Genomic DNA, 25,667 nt, shown 5'->3' with positions numbered 1-25,667 from the left:
GCTGAGTTGCTGTGATGGAGTCACACTGGTTGATTGATGATCATATAATGTAATCCTTATACTTTCTTTACAGAAGGTGACCATGTGAGTCTGCTGTTTGTGTATGCAGCTTTTCGTTATCTTTTTAAGATCTTTTCCTGGACCTAATAAGGTCAAATATGATTTGTGAGTCCCTGGTTGGGGGAAGATGTGAATATTTAGGTTTTGGTTTGTCTCACCACAATGGACAGAAGGTAGTGTCTTAACAAGAATAGTTAGTGTGATCATGGCAAAATACTTTCCTGGAGGCACCAACTGTAGCAGGTACGACTTTTGAGGCCGTTTACTTTGGCATGTGTTCATCAAAATGCACTGAAAAACGATCCAATACACTCAAGATCCAACAACTATTACTTAATATGTCATTTAGAAATGTTGCTGTTTAACAAACACAGACTGTGTAGGAAACAAAAATGTTGACAGAGTAACAGGGAAGACGAGCCTCGCCGCTTTTGAAGCTTCAAGACATGAGGAAAGTCAATAATAACGGTGACTGTGACATTTAGTCACATCGCAGACCTTTCTCCCGTCTCATGTGGACGTATTTTCTGTAGGTTTGTAGTGAGATCACAAAAGGAGTGTTCATGGCTTTGCTGCCGTTGCAGCAGCTGCAGAGTTTTGTATTTGAAACGTGTGGCTGTTGTAGCAGTTGCATCACCGGAGCCCCCCCCCCCCCCCTCCCCCCCGACATTTGTCTTTGTGCAAACATGCATATCTGGGTGTTAGTTGGTGAGTGTGTGTACCTTTTATATGCTACCTTTTAAGACCTTTTCTGGCATAAACACTGACCTTGTCAGGACCGGTAGTCCTCATGGAGCCCAAAACCTGGTCCTCATGAGGCAGATGCTCAGTTCTTAAGGAACTGGTTCGGATTTGATTTGTGATTGTGGTTACGCATTAACTGGTTATGGTTTAGGTTAGGATAACACTTTGTTTTGGCTGTCAAAATATGGAAGTGATTGAAGTCAATGTGGTGTCCCAAAAAGACTAGCAGAACAAACACGTGTGTGTGTGTGTGTGTGTGTGTGTGTGTGTGTGTGTGTGTGTGTTGCTCTTTGAACTGCAGGTCAGGAATGCAGCTGCTCTCAGCATGAAGTCGACTGTGGCGAAGTCTATACATTTTCTCAACCGTCAGTGCAAAGTGAAGCAGATGAATGTTCACTTACACTCCCCTGAACACTGCATGCACATACTGTATACATAGACATCTGAACACACCGACCTCAACCCACTGCCTCAGCCGGACTCTGCTTACCTTTCTCTTTAGGTTTAGTTAATAATAATAAAAAAAAATGGTTGCTATTTTTTTGTTGTTGTTTGTGCAAGCTTTTTCACTGCAGCAGTAATGTTGGAAGCTTGGATTCACATCACAAATACACAAGTTATGCTTTTAAACTACTTTTACTTCTTATACTGAGTGAATGACTAGATAGTTTCTTAATGTGGGAATACAAGATCGTCAACTCTTTCTTCTGGTTAACGGTGCATAAACATCAGCTCGCATGAGTCCCTGATAAAGACAACCACATGATTTGTCTTGTGTGTTTTTAGGTCCATTAATTTGATATGCTTTGCCTACATGACCAGGAAATTCACTTTTAACATGTTGTGCTTCCAGATACCAGATCATATACATTTAATGCATTCAAAAACAGTCATAAATTCAAGATATTTATAAAATTGTTCAACTTTAACTTATATTTGAAGAATGAAAATGCAGCTTTTTCTGTTCACAAACACAGGAGACATGAGAGACACGATGAAATCATGGCACATCACAGACAGACATGCTTTCATGAAGGGATTCATGTGACATCTCTTTAGCAGAGATTTTAAACTTTAAAGTCATGCTTTCAATTATATGGATGTTTAAGTTTAAACATCAATAAGTGTATGTCTTTTAAAGCGTTTAACATAACTTGTTATGCATGTTCTACTCTGGCTTGCTGGGCTCTATAGTGTTTTTTATGCCTGTTTAGGCTGGGCTTATGACACCATAATAAAAAAAACGATGACAATTAAGTTAGTCATCATCTCCACAACAGAGAGCTAAGTGTAAATTACAACCAAAGCTTTAGAAAACTATAAATGTGTAGAAATAGCCCATTAATGGCGTTTAATGGGTTTTTTTGTACATTCCCTGAGTTTGACCCCAGTTTGATAAGATGAAAGAGTGTGTATGTGGTGTGTTTAACTGCATGAGCTTAAGTGTAAAGGAATTTGAAAACTGGGGTTAAAATTTAACTCTGGGGAGTAACTGTGTGAACAGGCAAGAGCACATGACTCCCTGCTCCTTCCTCATTAGCCTCACTGCCCTTTGGCCCACAAGCCAGAGGAAAAATCATCTTCCCCTCTCACCCTCTTCTCTCTCTCCCACCTTCTCACACACTCCATTTTGGGGCCTTTGACCTCGAATGAATGACGGAGCAATTTAAAATAAACAGGGCAGTGGAACCTGCCAAAGAAAAACATCTGCTGGGGTGACTCCAGAGAAACGCACAGTGCCCAATCAATATTTGCCCTCCTCTCCACCCAAGACCTGCTGGAGGTGGTGGGAAACTTCCCATTTGGTGTGTGTTTTTTGTGTTGTCATTCAAATCAGCTATCCAGTGTTTCCTGTGAACAAGATATCAACCCATTGTTTGTTGAGAAGTCAATAGGAGCAGTTACTGTAATGGCAGTGAAACCCCTGTTCTCCATGTGTTTGCTGAGAAGATAGGAAAACATTGAAATGTGACTCAGACTGAGATAAAAGAAAAAAAAAAGCCCTGGCCTCACTGTGACTCAACCACTTGATCCCTGACATTTAAATGATTCCATTTTTATTTCTCTGCAGAAATAAACTCTGCAATTCCCAACTTCTATGATTATAAAGACCAGGCAGCATTTTTACAAGACAAGGTGGTCATAGTTTTATACCCAGTGACAGGCACAGCTGATTTAAAACGGTTTGGTATTTTTAAAACAAAATGAATTCCCATATGAAACTAGTTGCCTGGTACCAGTTCCAGATCCGGAGTTTGGAAATTCCATTTATTCATTTTCTGTTCTTAGCTCATTTTAGCTTAATATGTCCATGACTTTCTGGCATAAACTACTTTCCAAGAAGGAAATTACCAGTTCTGCCACACAAGTGAGCTTCATCTAGCTCACACTCACAGGGAAAGAGAGAGGAACACACACAAGAACGAGCTGTGGATGTGCAGAGCAGCTGACTGTGTAGAACAATCACTCATCTGTTTTGTTCATCGGAGTAAAAATAGTGTTTGTGAAAACAGGTTTTGTTTTCTCCACCGCCTATTTCACGATTCAGTTTCACAGTTAATCTTCAACTTGTTTTTCTTCTTCACTCCTGTGTCTGAACTCGATGAGGACAGGATGTGTTCTAGCTATAGATATTCTACATATCTAGTGTCTCTTCAGGCTTGTTTTAGTTACTTTTCTTTGACAGTAATTGGCAACACTGTCAAACAATAATGACAACAAGAGAGGTAGGACTATGACATCATCGTTTACAAAAACGCAAGAGTGCCGTTTTGAACTTTTCCCTTGGGAACAGATTCAGGTCTCCCAAAACGTTTCCGTGTGGAAGCAACGGCAATACCATTCACCGACATCCGTTTCCATGTGGATAGGCCCTAAGTTTGTAATGATAGACCAGCTGAAAGATCTATGGCATTAAGCTAAATGTTTTGCCCCCATTGTAAAATGATTACCATTGACAAGCTGTCAGTAATGTCAGCACATAAACCATTTGAAAGATGAAGACTTCTTTGCTTTTAAGCGTCCAAGCAGCTGGACATTGTCAGACAGGGCATTATCCTAACACTTTGGCGCAGCCACAACAATTTGATCAAGTTCCCACTCCCAAACTTCAAGCTCTTGTAAATCTGTGTCCAATCTGTTGCTCCATGATGTGGCCTCCACTATCGGCCAGACATTTCTTATTAGTTGGCTTAGAGGCTGAGGATGACGGAACATTAACCTAATCAGCTCAGTGAAGACGACTCAAATGCTTTAACGGGATTAGGTCCAGGCCACTCCCCCCAGCCATCGTTCCCTTGTAAACACTACTGTAATCTACCGCACACAAGCTGACGAGCGGAGTGACCTTATTAGCTCATCTGCTTGGCGGGTTATTTGTTGTTCTGGTCAGAACACTGATCTGTGGGACATTTAATCTCACCAGGTGCTAAAACAGGCTGGCTATATCTTGGGTGGTAAGTTTCATTCAGGTCTAAAGTGTAATGAAACAGGGCCAGGTTTTTTTTTTGTTTGTTTTTTGCCATTTAAGGAACTGTATGTAGGAAATGTATTAAGTCATAAAATGACCACAATATGTCATCAGAGATTAAGGAAACATGTTAAATGGAAGCACTGCCATCACAACAATGGAGCGGCCAGTTCACATTTCCAATTTCTGGACAGGGAGTGTAAGTGTAGCTCCTCGTAGATCCATCTTGTGCCTTCAATTCGAGCACCACAATTCCCACCCTCGGCTAAAACCTGGAAATAATAGACGAAGCAGGTACACAGAAGAATATAAGCAGCAACGAAACATGGCAAAATGTATGCTGTGCTGTTAAAACCTATTTTTAGACATTTTCAGATGAGGAGACACATTTGGTGATCAGCTTAAAGTGGATATTTGACATATTTTTGTTTCTTGTCCCCATTTTGGTCCTCTATGTTTGATACTCTTTCATGTACTCCCATAGTATCCCACTTAATCCTTTAACTGCTCTAATTGAAGTACTGTAGCTCCTGTCGGAATACTCTTGTCAAACTCTCAATCGAACTCCCTTGCATTTGCTTCCCTTCCAGCCCGCCAGCTCATTCTGCTTCAGTGGAAGTACCGGGGCCTCGTCCTCACATCATTGGATCAGAGAAGTCGTGGCACATTTAAAACTGGAGGAAATAAGATATCGTACTCAGGGCTCTGCTGCAAAATATCATAGGACGTGGCAACCCTTCCTGGACTATTAAGGTCTTCCATGTAGCAGTGTGACAGTCTTAGGTCGAAGCCACCTAAATTTAACAGGCTAAAAGGGGGCGTTTATCCCCCAAGCAGAACGGAGACCGACACTCTTCATTGAATAAAAATTAGCCCCAACTAGTGCTTGTTTAATGGGACAAGGGCAGTTGTCCAACCTCAGTAGCTACCCCACCATCAAGCTTCAGGCACGTTCAGTGTCAAGCATTGACACAATGCTTACCTGTGAATCCAGCTTGAGAATTGAGATTATGCTCACTGTGACATTGATCCAACAGGATTAATTTCAGGCATCGTTCAAACGTCTCAATATTGACAAGCAAGCATGCAATCCCATAATAGGATCTTAAGCATGGACGTGTGCGGTTTCACCACCAGTCAACAATGATATGTAAATAATATGTAATGTGAGGTTTGACAGTGTAAAGTTGAGGTGGCCTGTTGGTGTGAGGTGTTTGCTGTCATTATATGAGTGGGTGCGAGCACAAAGCTGATGTGATAAGCCGCTTAATTGAGGTCAAATCTCTTTTGCACTGCTTCATGCCAGTAGCACCCCATCATCCTGACCTCTCCACGGGCAGACTGGGGTCAGAGAGCTCAAGCGAGAGGCGGCAGGTCAGCATGTCCGCTTCCCGCAGCACAGAGCAGAGAACAGAGGCAAGTATAAAGAGGAGGAGGAGATGAGAGCGGATATGGAGTGGTTGTGACAGGTGAGCTAATGGCTTTGAGAAAGAAAGAGCACAGGGATGAAGGTACAGGCTATGATCTCTTTATACAGCTTACAGAGGAACATCTTATTAAAATGAGGAACGGACACAGAGAATAAATGACTTGACCCAAAACCCCTAGGTCACACTCCCCCCCCCCCCCCTCACTTGTGCTTGTGTGTGATTCCTTCCACCCCCACAGTGATTGACAGCCTCTGTCGTTGTATGATAATGCTTCGGGTAGTTTTCCCAGGCACTAAAAAGCTCAGAGGACTTGCGGTTACATGCGGGGAAAGACTGTTTGAGTCTTTAAGACTTCCACCAAAAACTACAATCATTCAGTTTCCATGTGTTTTGTTTAATTTGCTTATCTGACTTAGTCATTTGAGCACATTAAAAACTGTACAGGTATATCAATGGACATTTTATCACATACATACAGTATCTGCACAAACTTAGAAAGATTAGATTAGACCTTTTACACTTTCATGTCGGGTCAAGGTTAAGTTAAGGCGGTGTTAATTCTACACAGAGCTTTTAAAGCACTCGGAGTTATACTATTGCAAAATATTTATTGCACTGCATTTATATATTTAAGTTAAGCTTACTATTTTCATTTTACAATTGTGAACCTGGGGAAAATGCTTTAAAGTCATAAAAAAACAACTAACCAAACATAGAAGTCCTCTGTATCGCACTTGCTACATGTTGGAATGTGAAATCAGTGTTTTAATTAAAGTGAGACTGAGGCTGTAACACTGACACAAATGCAGTGATTGAAAGTGACTGAATGCATTTAGGAGAACAACATTTCTTTCCTTGTTGCTTGGTCTAATTTTACCTTAGATGTTTTGTCCCCTTTGATACAAGAGTCACCCTGAGGTTACAACAGTCATGTCATCTAAAAAAAAAAAAAAAAAAGAAAACCTTTGATGAACTCTGAGGCTCAGCACAGACCTTAGAGAGAAGCAACACAAAATGGGACGATAATTGTATCATCTGCTCTAATGGCAGCTATTACAACAATAGCGACTGTGACCTGGAGGTATGGGGGCAGTGCAGAGGACAGGCCCTCTGCGCTGACCTCTGCTCGGGAAAGGGCAAGCTCAGGCAAGAGTCAGGGCGACAGGGGCTCGCCACCTCGTCTGGCACTCTCAACCTTCCATTCACGGGATAACACAACAGCCAGGCATCGTCGTGACCCTGTGGGCGTGACACTCAACCTTTGCCTTAACCTCCTGACCACTGGTCACAGCTGCAGCTGACCGGCTCGAGTAGGTCAGGGCACAGGGTCGGCTGGAGGAGGGAGAGAGAGGGGACAGATATGATTGAGAGATGAGTGAGGACAGAGAATAGGGGACAGGGGAATAGCAGCGAATAGCATCATCAACGGCGACGAGGGGGATGATGGAAATGATATAAATAATGAAAGATATAAGGTTGATTTACCCAAATTATCTGCAGATGTTTTTCTTTTTTAAGATTTAACTATGTGTTAAATCTGCATGGTACTTTTTACAGGATAGGGCAGATTTCTTTTTTTTTATATAAATATGATTTTCTTAAAAAGAATTCAAACTAACAATATTCAGATGTTGTGGAGTAACTATTGTGAACTTGAAGATGATAGAAATGAATTGTTCAAATTAGTGCCGACTGTATAACACCCTGTTAAACCTGCAAGCTTCCACTGTGACGAGACTAAAGACTAAAAGATGGATGAAATATGTTTCTTTTTTTCATACTACATTGTACATAATTTTTCTACATTTTCAAACTCCCTGATATATATTTTCTACTTCTTTGAATTAAACAGAATGCAACCTGTAACAAAGCCAAGGGCTCAAAAGTAGACAAACCGTCTACATCGCTAGATACTCGATACTAATAAGAGAACATTTTATGAATATAATTTGGGTGAAGTGACTCTTAAAGAAACATGAAAAGAGCAAAAAAGGCAGCGAGAAAGCGAAATAGTAATATCTATGAAATTGCAAAGCAGACAAATGGACTGGCCCAACATGTTGTGTGCACATCAGCCATTGTTCTGGCCCCATCCCCCTTCTCACTCAGCACGGGCAGCTAGGACATGCTTTGAGTCAGCTTGTATGGGAAAAAGGACGTGTGAGTCACTGAGGTCAGTGTTGAGGTTCTCAGCAGGTTCAGTCCATGAGTCTGCCTTACACATTCATGACGACATGACAACCATTTCTCTGAAATAAGGAATGGATCTTGTTCTGTGTGTCACGTTGAACAAGTTAAGCCCTGGAATCATGTTCAACTGCTTGTGAGGGTTGGGAGTAAATTGAACAAGGGGTAATTCATAGTGTTTCCACGTTCTTCTGCCCCACATACTCTAAATGTGCACCCCCAGAGACATACAATGAATGCCTCGACTGACAGCTCCAGGTGTCACTGGCATCGTTGACAGATACAGTGGCAATGCAAAGACTGTTGATGCTGTGTAATTACCTAGTTTGTATATAGTGGACTCATCATCAGAGATGTTAACCGGCTCTAACGATTCATTTCAGCTGTTACCCTGAGCTTGTTTTAACATCCCTGTCCATTCTGCTTTTAGCCCTTGGAGCCATCTGGGGACAAGCTCTCTTCCAAGGAGAGTTGCCATGACACTTAATCATCTCCATTTATAAACAGTTTATGTAACTGTGGGAAGATGACTGTCTACACTCAGACGAGTCCCCAGTTCTACTCACTTTTCGTAATGCTTTGTGCGGTTAGATGAAATATTTGTTTGCTCATAAAATTGCAGGTTAAACCACAATAAGGTATCTGAAAATGGGTTAACTAATCATAATGGCTAACCATGACCTTAGATTAACTAACATGAACTAATCTTCTAGGCATCGTAATTTTTTCCATGTTCCCTGTAAAAAAAAAAAAAAAGAAGAAGACTAATTTTGCTCATGCGTCCCAGCCTGACGTGCCATATTACTTAAATGAGTGTTCATGTTGGAGTGGCCTGTTTGCAGATGCAGACAGTATGAATCAATATTTATTACATATTTAGAAATATTAGTCAATGAATACCTAATGGTTAGTTAATGATTAATTGATTAAATCCTTAACCAATCATTACAAATGAATATCCTTTTCTATTTAAAGAGAATTAAAGATAATTCATCAGTGCAGAGAGGAAGGTTAAAATGATATACATTTAAATGCACACTGTAGTTGATGTATATAAAATTTGGCCGTTCAAATGATAGATTCTCACAGAATCACAGTACAGTCTCCTCCCTCTTCCACTCCACGGCCTCTCCTGCCATTTTCGCTGTTCCACCCTGGTTGTGGTAACTCTCTGTCATGGCTGCCACTTTCTGCTCCAGCCTCCATACATGCTCCCGGTACTTTCTGCGAATCTGCCGGTATGAGCTCAAGGCTTTACTGCAGCAGTGGGACAAGAGCAAGTGATCCAAATCAGTTTGGATGCAGAGAAAAAGTGAGGGAGACATTTCTAGACACTATTTACCTGTGAGCTTGAGTGAGTCGAGCAATGTACTCTCCGTTGTTGTTCCTTCTGTGTGAGGCACTGTCAGGGAGAGCCATGCTCAATGAGTCCTGAACTAAGGCTAATCTCTTCTTCAGGACTTGCTCTCTATAAAAAAAACAACAACAACAGATAGAACAGGAACATACTGTGAGCACTGTTTTTTCTTGAGGCATTGAAGCTATTTCCTGGCAGATAATACAATATTTATGTAATGGTGTCACTGACCTCAGACAAGTGTGACCAAGAGTGTTAACACAGTAGTACTTTATTTTGAATTACTCATTAGACAAGAGGAGGGATGCTCTCTGAACCACCAAGTGGGAAGAAAGAGGCTCTTTTATGTGCAAGGTCTGCCTTTCTGCTGATATGGTTCCTAAGCAACAGGTAAAACCCAACTGTGTCTCCATAAACCAGACTACAGACGCGGAAAGGATTCATGCAACACGGAGTATATTCATAGGTACCTGTTTCAAATCTTCATCAGATTTTGCCACGTTTTAATATTGTATATGATACACGTCATAAGGACTTGATTAGTAATCTAGCGGAGCCCTGGTCACACTGAGGGCCTTTTTGCATGGAGTTTACATGTTCTCCTCGTGTGTGTGAATTTTCTCGGGTTCTCCAGTTTCCTCCCACAGTCCAAAAACATGCAGAGGTTAATTGGACACTCTAAATTGATCATAGAAGTGAGTGAGAGTGAATGTTTATTGTTTGTGTGTTGGTCCTGCGATGGAGTGGCGATCTATCCAGGGTCTTACTTACCAACACATTATCAGTTTACCTACACATCGAATATGTTTAGTATTCTACACTATCTGGTTTGTGCACATCCTCACTGTGTCCCTTCTTAGAATGAGGACACGTTTAATAAAGTGGTTTTACAGGATTTCAGACGGAAAATGTCACCTTTGCAGGATGGCCTGCAGCTCTTTCAGAATGGGCCTGGTCCGTGCCTCTGCACTGTCTCCATCACTAGCTGGTTTAGCTGTGGTCTCACAGAACCTCTGAAATATGAGAGAGAGAGCGAGAGAGAGCGAGAGAGAGAGAGAGAGAGAGAGAATGAGATTTTGCTTTTTTCACCTTGAAGCCTCCAGATTGCTAAACATGTTGACTGTGACCAGAGAACTGTGTTTACTAAAAAAGCGTTTTAGTTCTCATCATGACAATGATGGGTAGAGCAAAAGAAATCAGTGCTGCGGTGACAGGACAGCCCAGCTGAAGACCTTGTAGAACCAAAATATCCATCTTGGCCTGAAGGGATTCTGCTTTGGTAGATGTGTGATTTCCCATGAGAAACACCCAGATCTGAATCGGGTCGGTCACAGTAGACCAAAGTCCTGTTCCCTATTGGCCATTTCACCTTGACTTTGTATTATTTTATCATTTTAAAAAAGCCTCTGTTGCCTCTGTACGAGTCTGTCCTACCTGTTGTTCAGTCTTACAGTCCTCCAGCTCCTCTCTGAGACTTTCGGGGACAAAAACTCCAGCTGCTTCCTGGGCTTTCTGGGCCATTAAACTCCACTCCAAACACCTCAGCTCTTTCTCTTTAAGGCGGATTAGAGAGCGCAGATCTGACATCTCCTCCTGAGTTAAAACAATTAGAAACCTTAGTGTAGAAACAGTTGAAAGCATAAACAGCAGTAGGTAAAGCTGTAGACAAAGAAATGTCAATCGTAGAAATGTAAAAAAGATCTGCACTTTGAAGATGTTTAATCTGTAGTGCATAACTTTTAAATGCAAACAAATGTCTTACAAATAAGTGCACACAACAGCTCCATACTACTCTCTGTTTTTCACAGTATAGCTGTGTTTTAGCGACATTCCCTCATTGCACATAGAGTGATGCGTTTTCTGTAAAAGCATAACAGCTACACTAGGGAAACAAGATGGTGATACGGCAATGAAAGGCTGGACCTCGCATCATCCTTTCAGAAAGTGTTGAAGTGTGATGTCACTGTCCCATTCCTTGGCTGAAAAAACCCAAGAAGCACCCATGAAAACTTTCCTCCTAATCCTAATAGACCTGACTCGTGCAAATAGCCTGTGTGTGTGTGAGAAACAGCTTTAAAGATTAAAATTATATAACAGGTATACTGAATATTTCAACCCATTGCCTGACTTTTACGGTAATTTTAACATATAATGATGAGGATCACTCAGCTCATGACCTACAGCACTCACTGTCCACTATACACAGTACTGTGCATTTTAAACAACATACCTCCGCCAACACACCACACTATCTCTATGGGATTTTTTATTTTTATTTATTTATTTATTTTTAAAGAAAATGGAAATAATAATTAATAATTGAATCATCTCTTTTTGTGTTAAGTTGTTGCTGAATAATCCTGCTAACATGAAGATAAACAGTATGGGGAAAATAACTTCCCACTTTGCTGATTTAACAATAAAGTAAAGATGATGCAACATACAGTATGACAATTAACCTAAGGACAAAGGTCACCTATCTGTCATCGTGTCCTTCCTGCTAAGTTTTTTTACCCACTTTAAATGTTTTCTGCTCATGGCTGGATTTTGACCTTTCACTATACACAAATATAGACGAGTACAGGCCATGAACACAGCTGAGCTCCTACCCTGACTGAAATGAGTTCATAGAAAGGGGAAGCCTTCTCTTTCTTGGCATCAAGAGGTCCGACATTATCTTTAGTCACATGTCCTCCTCTCGAGCCAGCCGGGTGACCCATCTCAGGGCTGAGATTGCTCTCCACTTCTGGACTTGGTTTAGGAAGACAAATGGCTGCCCGGTCTCTCTTCAGGCTCTCAATTTGCTGACGGAGAACATCCTCTTGGTTCACCGGCTCAGATGTTCTGCGGGGTTATACATATTTTGAAAATAAATGGGGTCCAGGAAATCAATTTACATACATTATGTTGTAAAAAAGAAACTATCTAAATGAAATAAGGAAATATTTTCGAGGACTTATTCTACCTTTTTTTATCTAGCTGCACCTTATGATGCTTAATCGTGTAACAGCACATAAAAACCATCACCTCTGCCCTGCTTTTGTCTCCTCTGTGACCCCTGCTGTTGAGAAGGAGGTAGACAGCTCTTCACATCTCATATCTCTGTGCTGTGACGATGGACTGTCAGGCTGCTCTTTGTCTCCAGCTGCCTCTGATGAGAGGAAAAACACGAGTGAAGGACATTTAGACCTGTGGCATATACGTATATGTGTGTGAGTGCGTTTTGATAGTATTAAAAAGGTGCTATGTGCACACCTGTTGGGTCCGTCGGCAGAGGAAAGCTCTGCTGCTTCTTGGCCTCATAGAGTGACAGGAGCTCTCTGTAGGCCTCTTCACACTCCTCACTGTCGATCATAACCACAAAGAAAAGAGAATGTGTCGACACAATGAAGCTCAAGCATAAATTCAATCTTCACTCATGGTCTCATTCACATTCTTGCAGCTTTATTCTCCTCTTATGCACTGTCACTGTCTCTTCCCAGGGTGTCAGCACCACAATCAGCTGATCATCAGCTGGTCTCATCTGCCCAGTAGCACTGCAAGTACCTAACTTGCTAGTCAGTCTTATTGTGGCTGTCACTCTGTTGTCATGCACATCCTTGTGGCATTTGATCATGACATCACCCATAGGAATCTGAACTCCCATTGAACCAGTAAGTCCAACTGCAGCCACTTAGGAAAACATATCCCACGTGAAAACATGCCACTTTATGCCAATTAGGTCTCAGAAGACACTGGATCTAAAATGTTAGGTTAGGGGTTACAATTAGTGGGGCATGTTTTTCCAGGTGCATGATTTTCTTGAGTGGCTGCAGCTGCAGGTAAACCCTTCTCATTTGTTGACAATAGCGAATGTCACCTGCATTCAGACACCAATAGGACAATAACAGCTGTCAATCACACTGATGTCCACTCACATATGGAACATACAGTAATTCACAGAATTGACAAAAAAAAAACACCTGCAAGTTTAGGTTAAGACCATTCACTTCTCAGGAAAATGTTTACTGACTTTATAAATCAAAGGGGAAGTGGGCTAATTTTCCTTTAGACTTCCATTTAAACTCAATTCTTCTTGCAACCAGAGGAGTTGCCTCCTAGAGGCTAAACAGTTCATTCATTCGTTCTGGTTGTCTTCCAGAGGAAACCAATATGTGCACAACCTCCCCATCCCCAGCAAGTCTTCATCATTCTTCATCTTTCATCAGTCTCATCAGGTCACCAACAACCATCACCACCAGTGTCTGGACCTCAGGGTTTTTCCTAGTCGCTGATCAGAAACAGATGTCCTTGGCTTACATGTCTCCCCAGTGTCTCTAAGCACCAAAAGGCACATATAGACTTTCAACAAATTGCGTTTGATCAGCACTTTATTTTGTTCAGTTTATGTCTTTGGCTTGTCCCTTACCAGACCTTTGCTCATTCATTGCTTTGAAACACGTGTGAAACAATTGTAAACAATACACAACACACAGGTACATACTGTACCTGTATGTGCAGACAGGTGTTTTTGACGTGTGTGTGTACCAGTTTTTGAGAGCCATCTGCAGAGCAGAGCAGTCAGACTCGAGTCTGTGCAGTGTAATATTAATCTGGTCTGACTCTCCCTTCCTCCGCTCCAAAGCTGCAGTCAGACGTTCATTTCTGGCCTTCAGCCTCTCGATGTACCTACATGGAAGGAGGGATTGAGAGTAAATACAGATAAAGAGTGATACAACTAATAAAGTGGCTGTGGAAAAATACTGGTTGTCTTAAACCAAAGCCAGTCATTGGTTTATGGCTTTGTAGATGTCCTGTGTCCTATTCAAGTAATATTCCTTTAAATTTACCAGGTCATAAAAACATATTTTTATGCAGGTCACATGGCAAAAAGGTCCACAGGCCAAGGACCTTTCTGCATGTTCTCCAAAGAAATACAGATAAACAATGTAGACTTTACATCTGCCCTGAGTGATCTGATATTGTTCAAAGGTGTGAGTGTGAATGTTGTTTGTTTATCTGTGTATGTTAACACTATGGTGATTTGTCCTGAGTGTACCCTGGCTGCCTTTCACTCTATATCAGCTGAGATTGGCTCAAACTCTCCCTGTTATCCTAAAAGGATAAGGAAGGAGTGTGAATTCATTTTTATTTGCAATTTATTGTGTCTGCCAAAAAGATTATGTTTTTGGTCATCTGTGAGCAACATACAGTAACTCAAGAAGTAAAGGACATATATGGATACAATTTTCTGAGGATGTAGCTTAAGGCTCAAGGAAGAAATTGGGATTTTTTTAATCAACTTTGTGAGATTGTGAGAAGTGTGAAACAAAGTGAGAAACTTTAGAAGATGTTAGGTGAATAACTTATCTTTTGTATGATCTACTCTGCCAAAATAACTGCAGGCATGTATAAGTTAACAATCCAGTTCACCTGCTATTTGTGAAAGCACTTGTTTTGGTTACTAACACTGTTATTTGAATACAGCCTTTAAAACCCTGAAGCTGCTCTTACTTCTTAATTTCCTCACCTATATACAGAAATCAAAATCTCTTCCCTTTGTTAAATACGCCAAATACGCCCCAAAGTGGACCTAAACATCCCAGGTCTCTTTTCAGACCCACCTGTTCAGCCGCTCGGTCTCGGGCTCTGGGCTGACGGGGCTGGGACAAGGGCTGCCTGAGTTTACGGAGCCCAGTGGAGATCCATCTCCACCTGTGGACAGAGGTGTTAAAAACCTGGCTGTTCTTCTGAGGAGTAAAGGAGAACCAGGAAAAGGAGGAGAGCCCACGTCTGGACTGAAAGTTCCAGCAGGGGGCCGGTAGGAGGGCGAGCAACTGCCTGACCTCCAGGCCTTATGGAGCCCCACCAGCTGAAAGAGAAGACAAATGCGGTTTGCCTTTATTTCAGTCTGAACAAACAGAATCAACCACAACAGTAATCTCAGATTGGTCATATTGAACTTGTTTTAGCTCCATGAACAAGAACATCTCAAGAACATATAGCTCCTTGATGGATGATCTTTTCTTCTTGAAATGAATGTCTGTTTTTGGCATTTATTATTAAGAACACTGACACCAAAGTAACCCCCACCTTGTACTTTTCTTCCTCCATTTGGCTCATGGAGTTTTGTGCTTTGCCCAGTTCCTCCTGGTGACTGTACAAGGTGCTCCTGAGAGCATAGTCATGTTTCTCCAGGTCCTGGGGTTCTCCCTGATACTGGTCCTTTGGCAAGGCTGATATCCCCAACTCTCTTTCCATCTCTTCCAGTATCTGCAACCAGTGAGCCAGTGTTACCAAACAGGTGGATGGGAGTGTAAAGGGAATCTAAACATTTCCAATTTTTTCCCATTCTTAAACTGAACAATTAAAGCCTAACATGTATTATCTGTCCATCTACCTAGCAATGACTTAAATATGAATGTCTTTTTTGGCTAGTTCATTTTAATAACAAACAATGAAACGTATGTGTATGTGTTGGCACCTGAGTGGATTTAAACCAGCTCTCATGGGCTGCTCTCAGATGCTCTCTGTGTTTGTCCAGGTCAGAGGATGTGATGGGAGCAGCCCAGGTCCTTCTACAGCTGATGGAGTCCTCCACTGATGATAAGACATTCTGCAGTTTTGTCCAGACTACACCACTGCCCCCTAAAGGATAAAAAGTAGAATTGCAGTCAGTCATCTCGGACAAAGAGGAATATTTGACATGCAGGAACATGTTATTATGACAAAATATAAAATTGTCTTATAAATATTTGCTTTATTCTCTTTAAGATAACCTGTGGTATTTTACAGACTTGGATATGGAATATAAAATGAGTTTTGTCTTTGCCAGGTGGAAGGAAAGATGCAGTACAGGTGTACTGAACAAGGACAAAGAGGTATAGTGTTAGTACCCACCTCGGTCAGTCAGTTGGACCTTAGATGTGGCAACAGAGGTGGTTTGTCTCTCTGGGCTTCGTCTGACCAGCCTGTGAGACAGAAGGTCAGGAACCAAAGGTCTGGATGGTGCTGATACTCTCAGGTCCCCTGGGTCACTGCAGAAGAGTAGAAATCTTTATGAAACGATACAAGACCATACAACTTAACACTTTACTGTCCCCATAAGGGTATTATTTAAGGACTCAGTGGTGCTGCAAACATCACAGTCAATAAATAAAGAACATGCATATTGCAGTAAATACATAAATGTAAAGATGAACATTATGATAATCCAGCTGCTGATATTGCACATAATTTCACTAATGCACTTATACAATTCTTTATGCCAGTGGCACAATCTTATATATGCTAATAGAGAGCGAAATTATTATTATTTTTTATTTTATTTTAATTTTGCTACTCTGTTGAGACAAGCTTTATGTTGAATATGGTGGTTATTGTAAAGACAATATGTAGGATTATGCGATAATCATGGCCCCACAAACATTTAAATCAGAATGAAAAGCCAATTTTTATGAATGTAATTTGACATTTCAGTGATGTTACCTCGGTGCCTTTAATGAGCCCATCTTCTTGTTCAGTTCAGCGATGATGCTGAGCAGTGTGCCCACCTCAGCCTCACACTGAGCCAGTTCTGCTGGTGAAGGCTCCCTGCTCGCAGTGGGGTCAGAGCCCTCGGGGTCAAAGTTCATTTGGTCAATCATCTCCCTGTCATACCCTGAGCCAGTATCCAGGCTGTCACATCTCACCAGGCTGAAGTCCTGCAGGAACATGGGGGTGGATGCATTTAAATCATTTAAATTGCAAGTAAATCAACTCTAGATCTTGTTTGAGATATTTGGAGGTTTTTTTTGTTTGTTTTTTACTAAATATTATAACACATTTCTTCTCTTTTTCATGATTGTATTTGTAGTTCCTGTAAAAACATATCCAATAGAGGGTGGTTCTTAATCAGACATTGTTGCTGTGCTGTTTAGCAGCTATTGTTTTGAGCTGCGGAAAAGGAGGGGAAGCTAAAACATCCTGATATCCAACTTCCTGTGTTGCAAATACTTGTGGACCAAACCATCTTTTGTTTTACACAAAATGCTTAGAGAATAAAATATGATATTTTTAAAAAAAATATTTTACACTCCAGTAAACTCATGCAAATTGATTAAGAATTTCTGTCATCATTCTTTAATGCACATTTTAATCATAAAATATACTGTTCAGATGATAATCTTCAGTGTATTTCAAATTTCCTATCATTAACACCCAACAATTTGTAGAAAACTACACTTAAACACTTAAAATACAGATACAAAGAAATGCAATACGTCAGCAAAGAGAGAGAGACAATGTTCACAGTGTGACAGATTTGTCCCACACTCCTCATTAAGATGTTTTTCACAGTCTGTCAAATTTACTGGACTTCAGGTCATGCCTCTCATGTTAAATGACATTCTCAATGCTTCATTTCACTTACCTCCATACTTCTTCAACTCGAATCCAGTAGCAGAGATGTTGTTCCTGTTTTTCTTCACTGACTTGCAGTTAAACATTTGACAAAAATGGAAAGGTCCCCTATGTTTTCGGTCAGACACTGCAGTGAGCTCCTTTCTGTGTGTCTGCCTGTTTCATGTGATTAATGAAGTAAATGGAAAACACTTAGAAAGTCATCCCCACCCATTCCCTGTCACGCCGTGTCCTTTCCTGTTTTGTCTGCAGTTCCCATGCCTTTTCAGTAGTTGACTGTGTCCGATACTTGACAATGCTGTGAACTCTGGATGCTCTACACACAAAAAAATGCCAAATATCTCTCTGTAATGTGATTAGAAACTGGATTGACACTGAGTTGGACACTTGATGTCACAGCTGGAAATATGAGGACTTAGAACAACTCAATTTACTGTATTCCATCCATGCTTACAGGGAATTTTATTTAATTTTTTTGAAAAATGCAATCCCTGCAAGATATTTAAGAGATTGTCATCATTACCTGTTGATTATATATCAACAGGTAATGATGACAATCTCTTAATCATATGTATATATATATATATATATATATGTACATATATACATATTTGAATATTATACCCATTAAAAATTATTTGCCCTTTTCTTTCAACTTCACCCCTTAACCTCAATGTCAACCTCAATTACTATAAAATGTTGCTCAACCATAACTTGTGTGATTCCTCTACCAATCGCAACAGAGCAATACATTTACTAAACTGAAATAATTAAACACATAAACTCCACTACCCATAACCCCCAGACGACCGCCCACTTCCGGATTGTATCATTTCCGGTAAGGAAGTTGTTCGTTCCAAACAAATGTTAGCTCGTAGTTGAATTTTTCCTGCAACTTTAAATGAGAGTTACGTTAATTAAGCCCTAGAAGTGTGGTGTCTGTCATCTAGGTAAGTGTAATTACCTATTTTTGGAAACTCAAAACATTTCCTTTTCACAACTCGTCCGTTTCCACGTAGTTTAAATAAGAGCTAACTAATGCTATCAGCTAAGACGCTACTGCGTTGTCAACATCACCTTTACAGTGCTGCTCTACTTCTATTGTGTTTTGTATACTATATGTTTTATTCTTTACCAATTGAGTGTGGCTGTAAAATTGCTTTGTTTGGGTTTATTTATGTTATTTGTAGCTGGTATTGGTTGTGTAACAATTTCCATGATGATGTTACATGTTCATGAAATTCTGGCTTAACATCCAAATATCATGCTAATGTATTAATGATGATTTCCTCTGGGTTTAATCCGAACACGTGTAACAACAAATTCACAACATGTGGTTGTAATGAGGTAAAATAAATAGATTAAGCGATTAAAGAATAATTTATAATACTGATTTATAATATTACCAACCATACGAAATTACAAAATGACAGCTATAGCCACATGTAGACTGATCATATACACGTAGGCACGGATGATGGATGTGAATATATATATATATATATATATATATATATATATATATATATATAAATGTATACAATTTTTTTTAGGAATACACAACACAGATGTATTAATTTAAGTTACAATATTTAATGTTTCTGTTTGTATGGATATTTATATTTATATATGGATATTTGTACCTACCTATGGGATTTTGTTTTTCACCTCTGATCATATGAATGTACTGTATGTATAAGGTAGATGCTTGAATATTCACAGTATGTGTGGATTAGATTAATAATCACATTTATAATTTACTGTCCTACTTCTATATTTATTATTTTTGCACTTTTTTTTCAAACCTATTTCTTATATATATCCTATGCAATTTTGTACATAGTTAATTTTATATAACCTTATTCACTGCATTTCTACCTCATACTACTTTGTAAGGCTGAGGCGACACAAAGCATTTCATTACTGCTAATAATGTTGCATTGTTATGAGTATGAGTGACAAATAAAGAATCTTGAATCATTGAAACATGCTTTGTCTACTAGCTCAATGAATACAAACAACTTAGAGCAGTAGTTGCCAATTCACCTCAAAAAGTAAAATCAGTGTTGCCTGCAATCCAGGGGTTTCAAAAATGTTTTTTTGGAACATGTTAATTACAGAAGTAAGTCAGTGAATACTAAATTGTCAAAGATATAAAAAAATAAATAAATAAAAAACACTTGATTTTCTACTTTGCCTGATTTTATTAATTGTATTACAGGCATGAGCAGCTAAATGGTAACTTAGTAGTAGTATATCTTATGTATATCTTCTCTCCCATTCAATTTACATAAATGTTTGATCAATCATTTTGCACAGCCAAACTAGCTCCTGAGGTCATCATCTCCACCTCCTCAGTAAACCTCTGCATCCATGGAGACACCAGAGCCTGGTCCAGCAGATGGAGAGGAGCGTCTGGTGGAGCTGCGGCCTCGCACACGCTCCAACCCTGAAGGTGCTGAGGATCGTCGCAGTAGCACAGGGAGCCTGGGAGGCAACAGTAACCCTAACATATCTCAGCCTGCAGTGGGCAGTCGTGTGGAGGGCGAGGGCGAGGCTTCGACCAGCGACAGTCCTCCGAGCTCCACCACCACAACTGTGTCGACAGCTGCAGCTCAAACTGTAGTTCCCGTTGCAGCTGCAGTACCGGTTATAGCCAGTGGTGCAGTGTCTTTGTCTGCTGCAGCCGTTGCAGCCAAAGAGAGGCCAAAGCCCACACAGCAGCAGCAGCCCCCCACACTCACTACCTCCATCCCTCCACCAGCAGAGTACCAACTGCGAGTCCCCCGTGTCAACTGCCCTGAGAAAGTGGTAGGTTTATATTACAGCTACAGTCCCATTTTGACTTATAATTCTCAACCTAAGGTTTATGTTACCTGATGTTGTTTCCTTCCTAACAGATTATCTGCTTAGACCTTTCTGAAGAGATGTCTTTGCCAAAGTTGGAGTCTTTTAATGGGTAAGGGAACAGCAACCTCAAGAGAGTGATTCACACCAGACATCCCGTGAATATTGCTGAACTGAAACAGTTTTGTAAAGAGGAATGGTCCAAAATTCCTCCCGACTGTTGTGAAGGTCTGATCGGCAACTACAGGAAACATTTGGTTGAGGTTATTGCTGCCAAAGGAGGGTCAATCAGTTATTAAATCAACGGTTCACATACTTTTTCCACCCTGCACTGTGAATGTTATATTTAATACAGTGTTTGTCTATTGTTGTGATTTATATGAAGATCTGATCACATTTTATGATCAATTTATGCAGAAATCCAGATAATTCCAAAGGGTTCACATACTTTTCCCTGCAACTGTAGGTCTAAAACCAACGCCCTGAACATATCTCAGAAGATGATTGAGATGTTTGTCAGAACTAAACACAAGATTGACAAACGGCATGAGTTTGCGCTGGTCGTAATTAACGATGATGCCCTTTGGGTGAGTCCAGGAGATTTTTAATGTCCTCCAGATGTTACATCGTGCTAACCGTTTTACTATTTTGTCTTCTTCTTTTTTGTATGTAGCTTTCAGGCTTCACATCTGACCCCAGGGAGCTGTGCAGCTGTCTATATGATCTGGAGACCAATGTATGCGAGTCCTTTAGTATCCTTTACTTCAAAACTAATTAGTAGACAATAAAATTAAATTTCACAGGATACATAAATGTAAAGGGCCACACGGTGGTGTAGTGGTTAGCACTCTCGCCTTGCAGCGAGAAGACCCGGGTTCGAGCCCCGGTTGGAACAAGGGCCTTTCTGCATGGAGTTTGCATGTTCTCCCCGTGTGTGCGTGGGTTCTCTCCGGGTACTCCGGCTTCCTCCCACAGTCCAAAAACATGCAATGTGGGGATAGGTAAATTGGACACTCCAAATTGACCATAGGAGTGAGTGTGAGAGTGAATGGTTGTTTGTCTCTATCTGTGTGTGGCCCTGCGATGGACTGGCGAACTGTCCAGGGTGTACCCCGCCTATCGCCCGATGTAGCTGAGATTGGCACAGCACCCCCCGCGACCCTCTGGTGGAGGATAAAGCGGTAGATGATGACTGACTGACTGACATAAATGTAAAAGGTAGTTAAAGACATTATGGTTCTTAAGTTTTAGCCTTGACTGTGCTCTGTAGACCTGGAAGATCTTCTGAATGTAATGTAAGTGATGTATGATACATACTTTTATTTGTTTTATAACACACATGAAACATGTGAATGAGGGATATTTCTTCTTGTCTTGTCCTGCAGTCGTCAGAAGATTGAACTTCCGTTGACGGAGAATGTTCAGACCATTCCACCCCCTTATGTGGTGCGGACCGTGCTCATCTACAGCCGACATGCAGGGCAGCTTCAGTTCAACTCCTCTGAGGCCGTTAGTGTAAGTACAATACTGCTTTCTGTACTTCACACCCAACTTTAGTACTGCATCTACTATGTTCATTTGTATACAGTATGTTCCTCATAATTTTACATTGAAGCTTAGTATCTGTTCACTGATAATTTCAAGTTTGATCTCATTGTTTTTTTTTAAATCTACAGGCTTAGTTTGTTCCACATTAAATAATACTATTTTAGCCATTCCAACTGTCCACCTGGACCCACGTTTTCATTTTGGCTCAGTCTGCTTTCTCTAACTGAAAGTTGCTTGCTTTTTTGTCCTACAGAAAATGCTACAGTCTCCATATTTTTTCTTTGATGTGGTTTATCTGCACAACGGAATGGACGAGCAGGGTGATGAGACAAATTGGAGGGTGAGTGGAACAGCTGCTGGAGGTTTTTTTTCAGTTGTGTAGTTGTATTTGACTGACATGGTTTATAGTTTAGATAAGTTTTTCATTAGATTACAAGAGAATTGTAAAACTTCAGTTCAAAATTGGTCTCAGACATTTTGAGGGCAGGTGCTCATTGAAAAATAAGGGCACGTTGTGCGGCATGTGGCACAATCGGCTGCCTTTTATATGTTATAGCAGTGGGAGATTTTTTTTTTTAAATGACATTACAGGCACTGTGGCACATGTTGAATGTAATTGTATATTTATTTATGTCAACATGTTGAGAACTGTCTGAACAAAAAAAAAGCATTCAAGTTGTGTGACTCTCTATTAACTCTCGATATTGATTGGGACAATATTATCACACGCTTTTAATCGTCAAGCATTTTAGATGATCATGTCAGCATGGGCCACATACACTGTTTAAAAAAAAGGGCACTTGCTTAGTCCAGAGGGCAAAGAGCAGGCTACACCTAGTGTCTACCTGTGCATGCCACTGGTAGCCTTCCATCCATCTTCTACTGCTTTATCCTCCACCAGAGGGCCATGGGGGGTGCTGTGCCAATCTCAGCTGACATAGGGCAATGGACAGGGTACACAGGCCACACAAACAATCATTCACTCTCACACTCACACCTATGGTCAATTTAGAGTGTCCAATTTACCTAATCCCCATATTGCATGTCTTTGGACTGTGGGAGGAAGCCGGAGCACCCGGAGATGATAACCCACGCTCACACGGGGAGAACATGCAAACTCCATGCACTTAACTAATTTCAACTTTTTTACTCTCCGTCTGCAGGACAACTATACCTCTTTCTGTAACCTGGACTCCAAGGGCATGTGCTATCGCTTTGAGGTTTCCTTGAGTGGACCTGCCATTGAGCTTCACAACTGCATGGCCAAACTTCTGGCTCACCCATTACAGAGACCTTTCCAGAGTAATGCGTCTTACAGCCTGCTGGAAGGGGAGGACCCACAGGACGTTGAAGCAACGGTCTAAAACAGACACACTTATAAAGCACTGCCTCTCTGTGAAATTTACAAACTGTAGTTTATCAGAGAAAGAGACAACTTATTATTTGGGTGTGTGTTTTTTTTTCTCCATTTACTGCAACATAGCAAACATTATTGAGAATACCTTGGAAAATCATCAAGTTACTAACACAATCATTGTGTTTTAGCATAAACAATGAATTACTATTATTATTATTATTGTTGTTCTGAGCTGTGAAATAAATGAATCTGATTGTTAGTGGTTAAGTCAGACGTTGCTGGGTGTCTCCTGCGGAGGGAGAGATGGCGTGGCATCGTCAGACTGTCTGGACACAGGGCACTACTAGAAAATTAAATTAAATAAGAATTAAAAAATAAATATGATGGTTAATTTATCAGTTTTCTCAAACATGCTACCTTGTTTTTTTCTTACAAATCTATCCCACTGATTTATATGTGATCCTCCAAAAGGGAAAAATCAATCAACGCCTGGGACAGTTTTCCACAGCAGTCTTTTGGGACTTTGAAGTAGTGTCCTGTAACATGATGTACTGTATTATGAAGGTGAAACTTCATTTCGATTTCCTTCCTCATTTAGTTTGTAATTTTCCACCCTTGTTATTTTAAATACTTCTTTTATTTTGATGTAGCGGATTTTAATTATTTAACTATGTTTGACAGACAATGAAAGAATGTACAGTAATGTAGATGTGGCCTCATTTGATTTAAATATTTTGTTTTACGATGATGAGATGATGTCTGTGGCACTGGGTGTTATTTTGGATAAGGCCTCTCGTACAGCCAGTCTAGCTGCACTTGTCTCAAAGTATGGAGTATCATTTTGAAGCTTCTGGTGATTAAAAAATACATATTTAATCATTTTTTCGTGGTCACAAAGAGTATGTGTTCCAACTTTTATGGTTTTGCTTTCTACATTCTTGTCAGGAGATGGCAGCAGAGTCCCTTATGAAATAAAGCCAACTTCAAAATCAGAAGTTGGCTTTAAGTATATAGTTATTTAAATATATATATGTGTATGTATGTATATATATATATATATGTGTGTATATATATATATACATATATATATTTTTGAGTAACTTATTAGTTTTAACCTATATTGTAACTCAAATGACTAAACCGAATGATTAAGCGAGTATTGTCCCTATTGTTGAAAATATTATCTCTTATCCACTCAAAGCTTGAATATTACTTATATTTTCCTGTCACTTTAAAGGCTTCCAGACTTAAGAAGTGTTTGTTATCTTAGTCTATAGTCATTAAGTTTCCTGTTGCTGATCCAGAGACTGTCCTGACTCCTGATAGTCACTCGTTTATACTGTCACTCTAACATGCCTTCATAAATTAGTCTTTTTCCGGCGAGGGCAGGTTGTCACGGAGACAATGGGGAGCAGGAAAACCCTGGGCTCGGAGGACCTTTCCCCACCTTTCACACCCTTCCCCAGAAGAGCCGACTGCTCCTCACGTCATTGATGCAGATAACACTGCAAGAGGGGGGATCTGTTACATCTGTACTGCAGGGAAAATTTGTTATTCCCTCATCCCTGAAGAATGACAGGTCCCTATTGTTTTGATTCAAGATTCGTTCACTCCTCCATGACTCCTTTCCGTGCTCACAGGAACAGGATATGGTGGAATTTTTTGGCTGGTTGTTTTTTTTCTGCCTTTTCTTCTTAAATGGTTTAAATTGTTTGTCCTCCAACAGGGGGTTATTATCATGAATATCTATATTTAAATATCTGTCCTTTTTTAATATGATGTGCATGCAATGGAAAATAACTAGGTACAGCACTTCAGTACAACTGTGTCATATGTGTCCTTTACTTGAGTAATTACATTTGATACTACTTTATACCATGTGTCAGAGCTCAATATTTACCCCACTACAATTATCTGAGGTGCCGTGTTTGTGCCCCTTCTTTACTGGACTTTTATTTTCCATAATCTAGATAACAAGGACCATTTCATAGGGAAAACTAACCTGTGCATCCAAAAATACAAAGTTGCACCTGAGTTTGTTGGTCCTGCTGCGGGTTTAGGACACTGAAGCAGGTGCCAGTGGGAGCAAAGAAAGAGCACATGTGGATAAATCATCTGGGTACTTTCCAAAGATAGTCTTTCCTTTGTTCTTTTCTTTTTTTATGTTTCCTCACCATCTGAGGATGGACTCACGGTAGAAAGAGAAGACTAACTTTAGAAGATGCCCAGCTGACTTGAGTAACTCATGCTACCTCGTGTTAGATTCATATAAACTTTGTTCCATTGTCC

At 40.4% G+C, this 25,667-nt stretch overlaps 2 protein-coding genes across 5 annotated transcripts; one reads left to right on the top strand and one right to left on the bottom strand.

Annotated features, from left to right (window-relative positions):
* Window positions 1–6,076: 6,076 nt before the first annotated feature.
* ushbp1 (Usher syndrome 1C binding protein 1) lies at window positions 6,077–17,905 on the bottom strand. Of its 2 annotated transcripts, XM_058637417.1 has the most exons (15): window positions 17,637–17,904; window positions 16,715–16,929; window positions 16,127–16,263; window positions 15,711–15,874; window positions 15,320–15,499; window positions 14,851–15,098; window positions 13,775–13,915; window positions 12,503–12,591; window positions 12,275–12,398; window positions 11,857–12,091; window positions 10,682–10,840; window positions 10,163–10,260; window positions 9,233–9,358; window positions 8,978–9,147; window positions 6,077–7,035 (listed from the first exon to the last, which is right to left on the bottom strand). In XM_058637417.1, the coding sequence occupies exons 1-14, from the start codon at window positions 17,640–17,642 to the stop codon at window positions 8,982–8,984; spliced, it is 2,088 nt and encodes a 695-aa protein (XP_058493400.1). In that variant the 5' UTR covers window positions 17,643–17,904; the 3' UTR covers window positions 6,077–7,035; window positions 8,978–8,981. The 2 variants fall into 2 exon arrangements, with proteins under 2 accessions (XP_058493400.1, XP_058493399.1); XM_058637416.1 differs by having other exon boundaries at window positions 6,077–9,147; window positions 17,637–17,905.
* Window positions 17,906–18,448: 543 nt separating this feature from the next.
* Window positions 18,449–24,259, top strand: babam1 (BRISC and BRCA1 A complex member 1). 3 transcript variants are annotated; one of them, XM_058637388.1, is made up of 9 exons: window positions 18,449–18,576; window positions 19,946–20,437; window positions 20,527–20,585; window positions 20,940–21,060; window positions 21,147–21,225; window positions 21,741–21,768; window positions 21,859–21,988; window positions 22,275–22,361; window positions 23,185–24,259. In XM_058637388.1, the coding sequence occupies exons 2-9, from the start codon at window positions 20,000–20,002 to the stop codon at window positions 23,383–23,385; spliced, it is 1,143 nt and encodes a 380-aa protein (XP_058493371.1). In that variant the 5' UTR covers window positions 18,449–18,576; window positions 19,946–19,999; the 3' UTR covers window positions 23,386–24,259. The 3 variants fall into 3 exon arrangements, with proteins under 3 accessions (XP_058493371.1, XP_058493373.1, XP_058493372.1); XM_058637390.1 differs by having other exon boundaries at window positions 18,450–18,576; window positions 21,744–21,768; XM_058637389.1 differs by having other exon boundaries at window positions 18,468–18,576; window positions 19,985–20,437.
* Window positions 24,260–25,667: the final 1,408 nt, after the last annotated feature.

Source organism: Solea solea, chromosome 9, assembly GCF_958295425.1.
Source record: "Solea solea chromosome 9, fSolSol10.1, whole genome shotgun sequence".
Lineage (NCBI taxonomy): Eukaryota > Metazoa > Chordata > Actinopteri > Pleuronectiformes > Soleidae > Solea > Solea solea.
The sequence above is the reverse complement of the archived record's forward strand: the minus strand, read 5'-3'. Positions and strand labels throughout refer to the sequence as shown.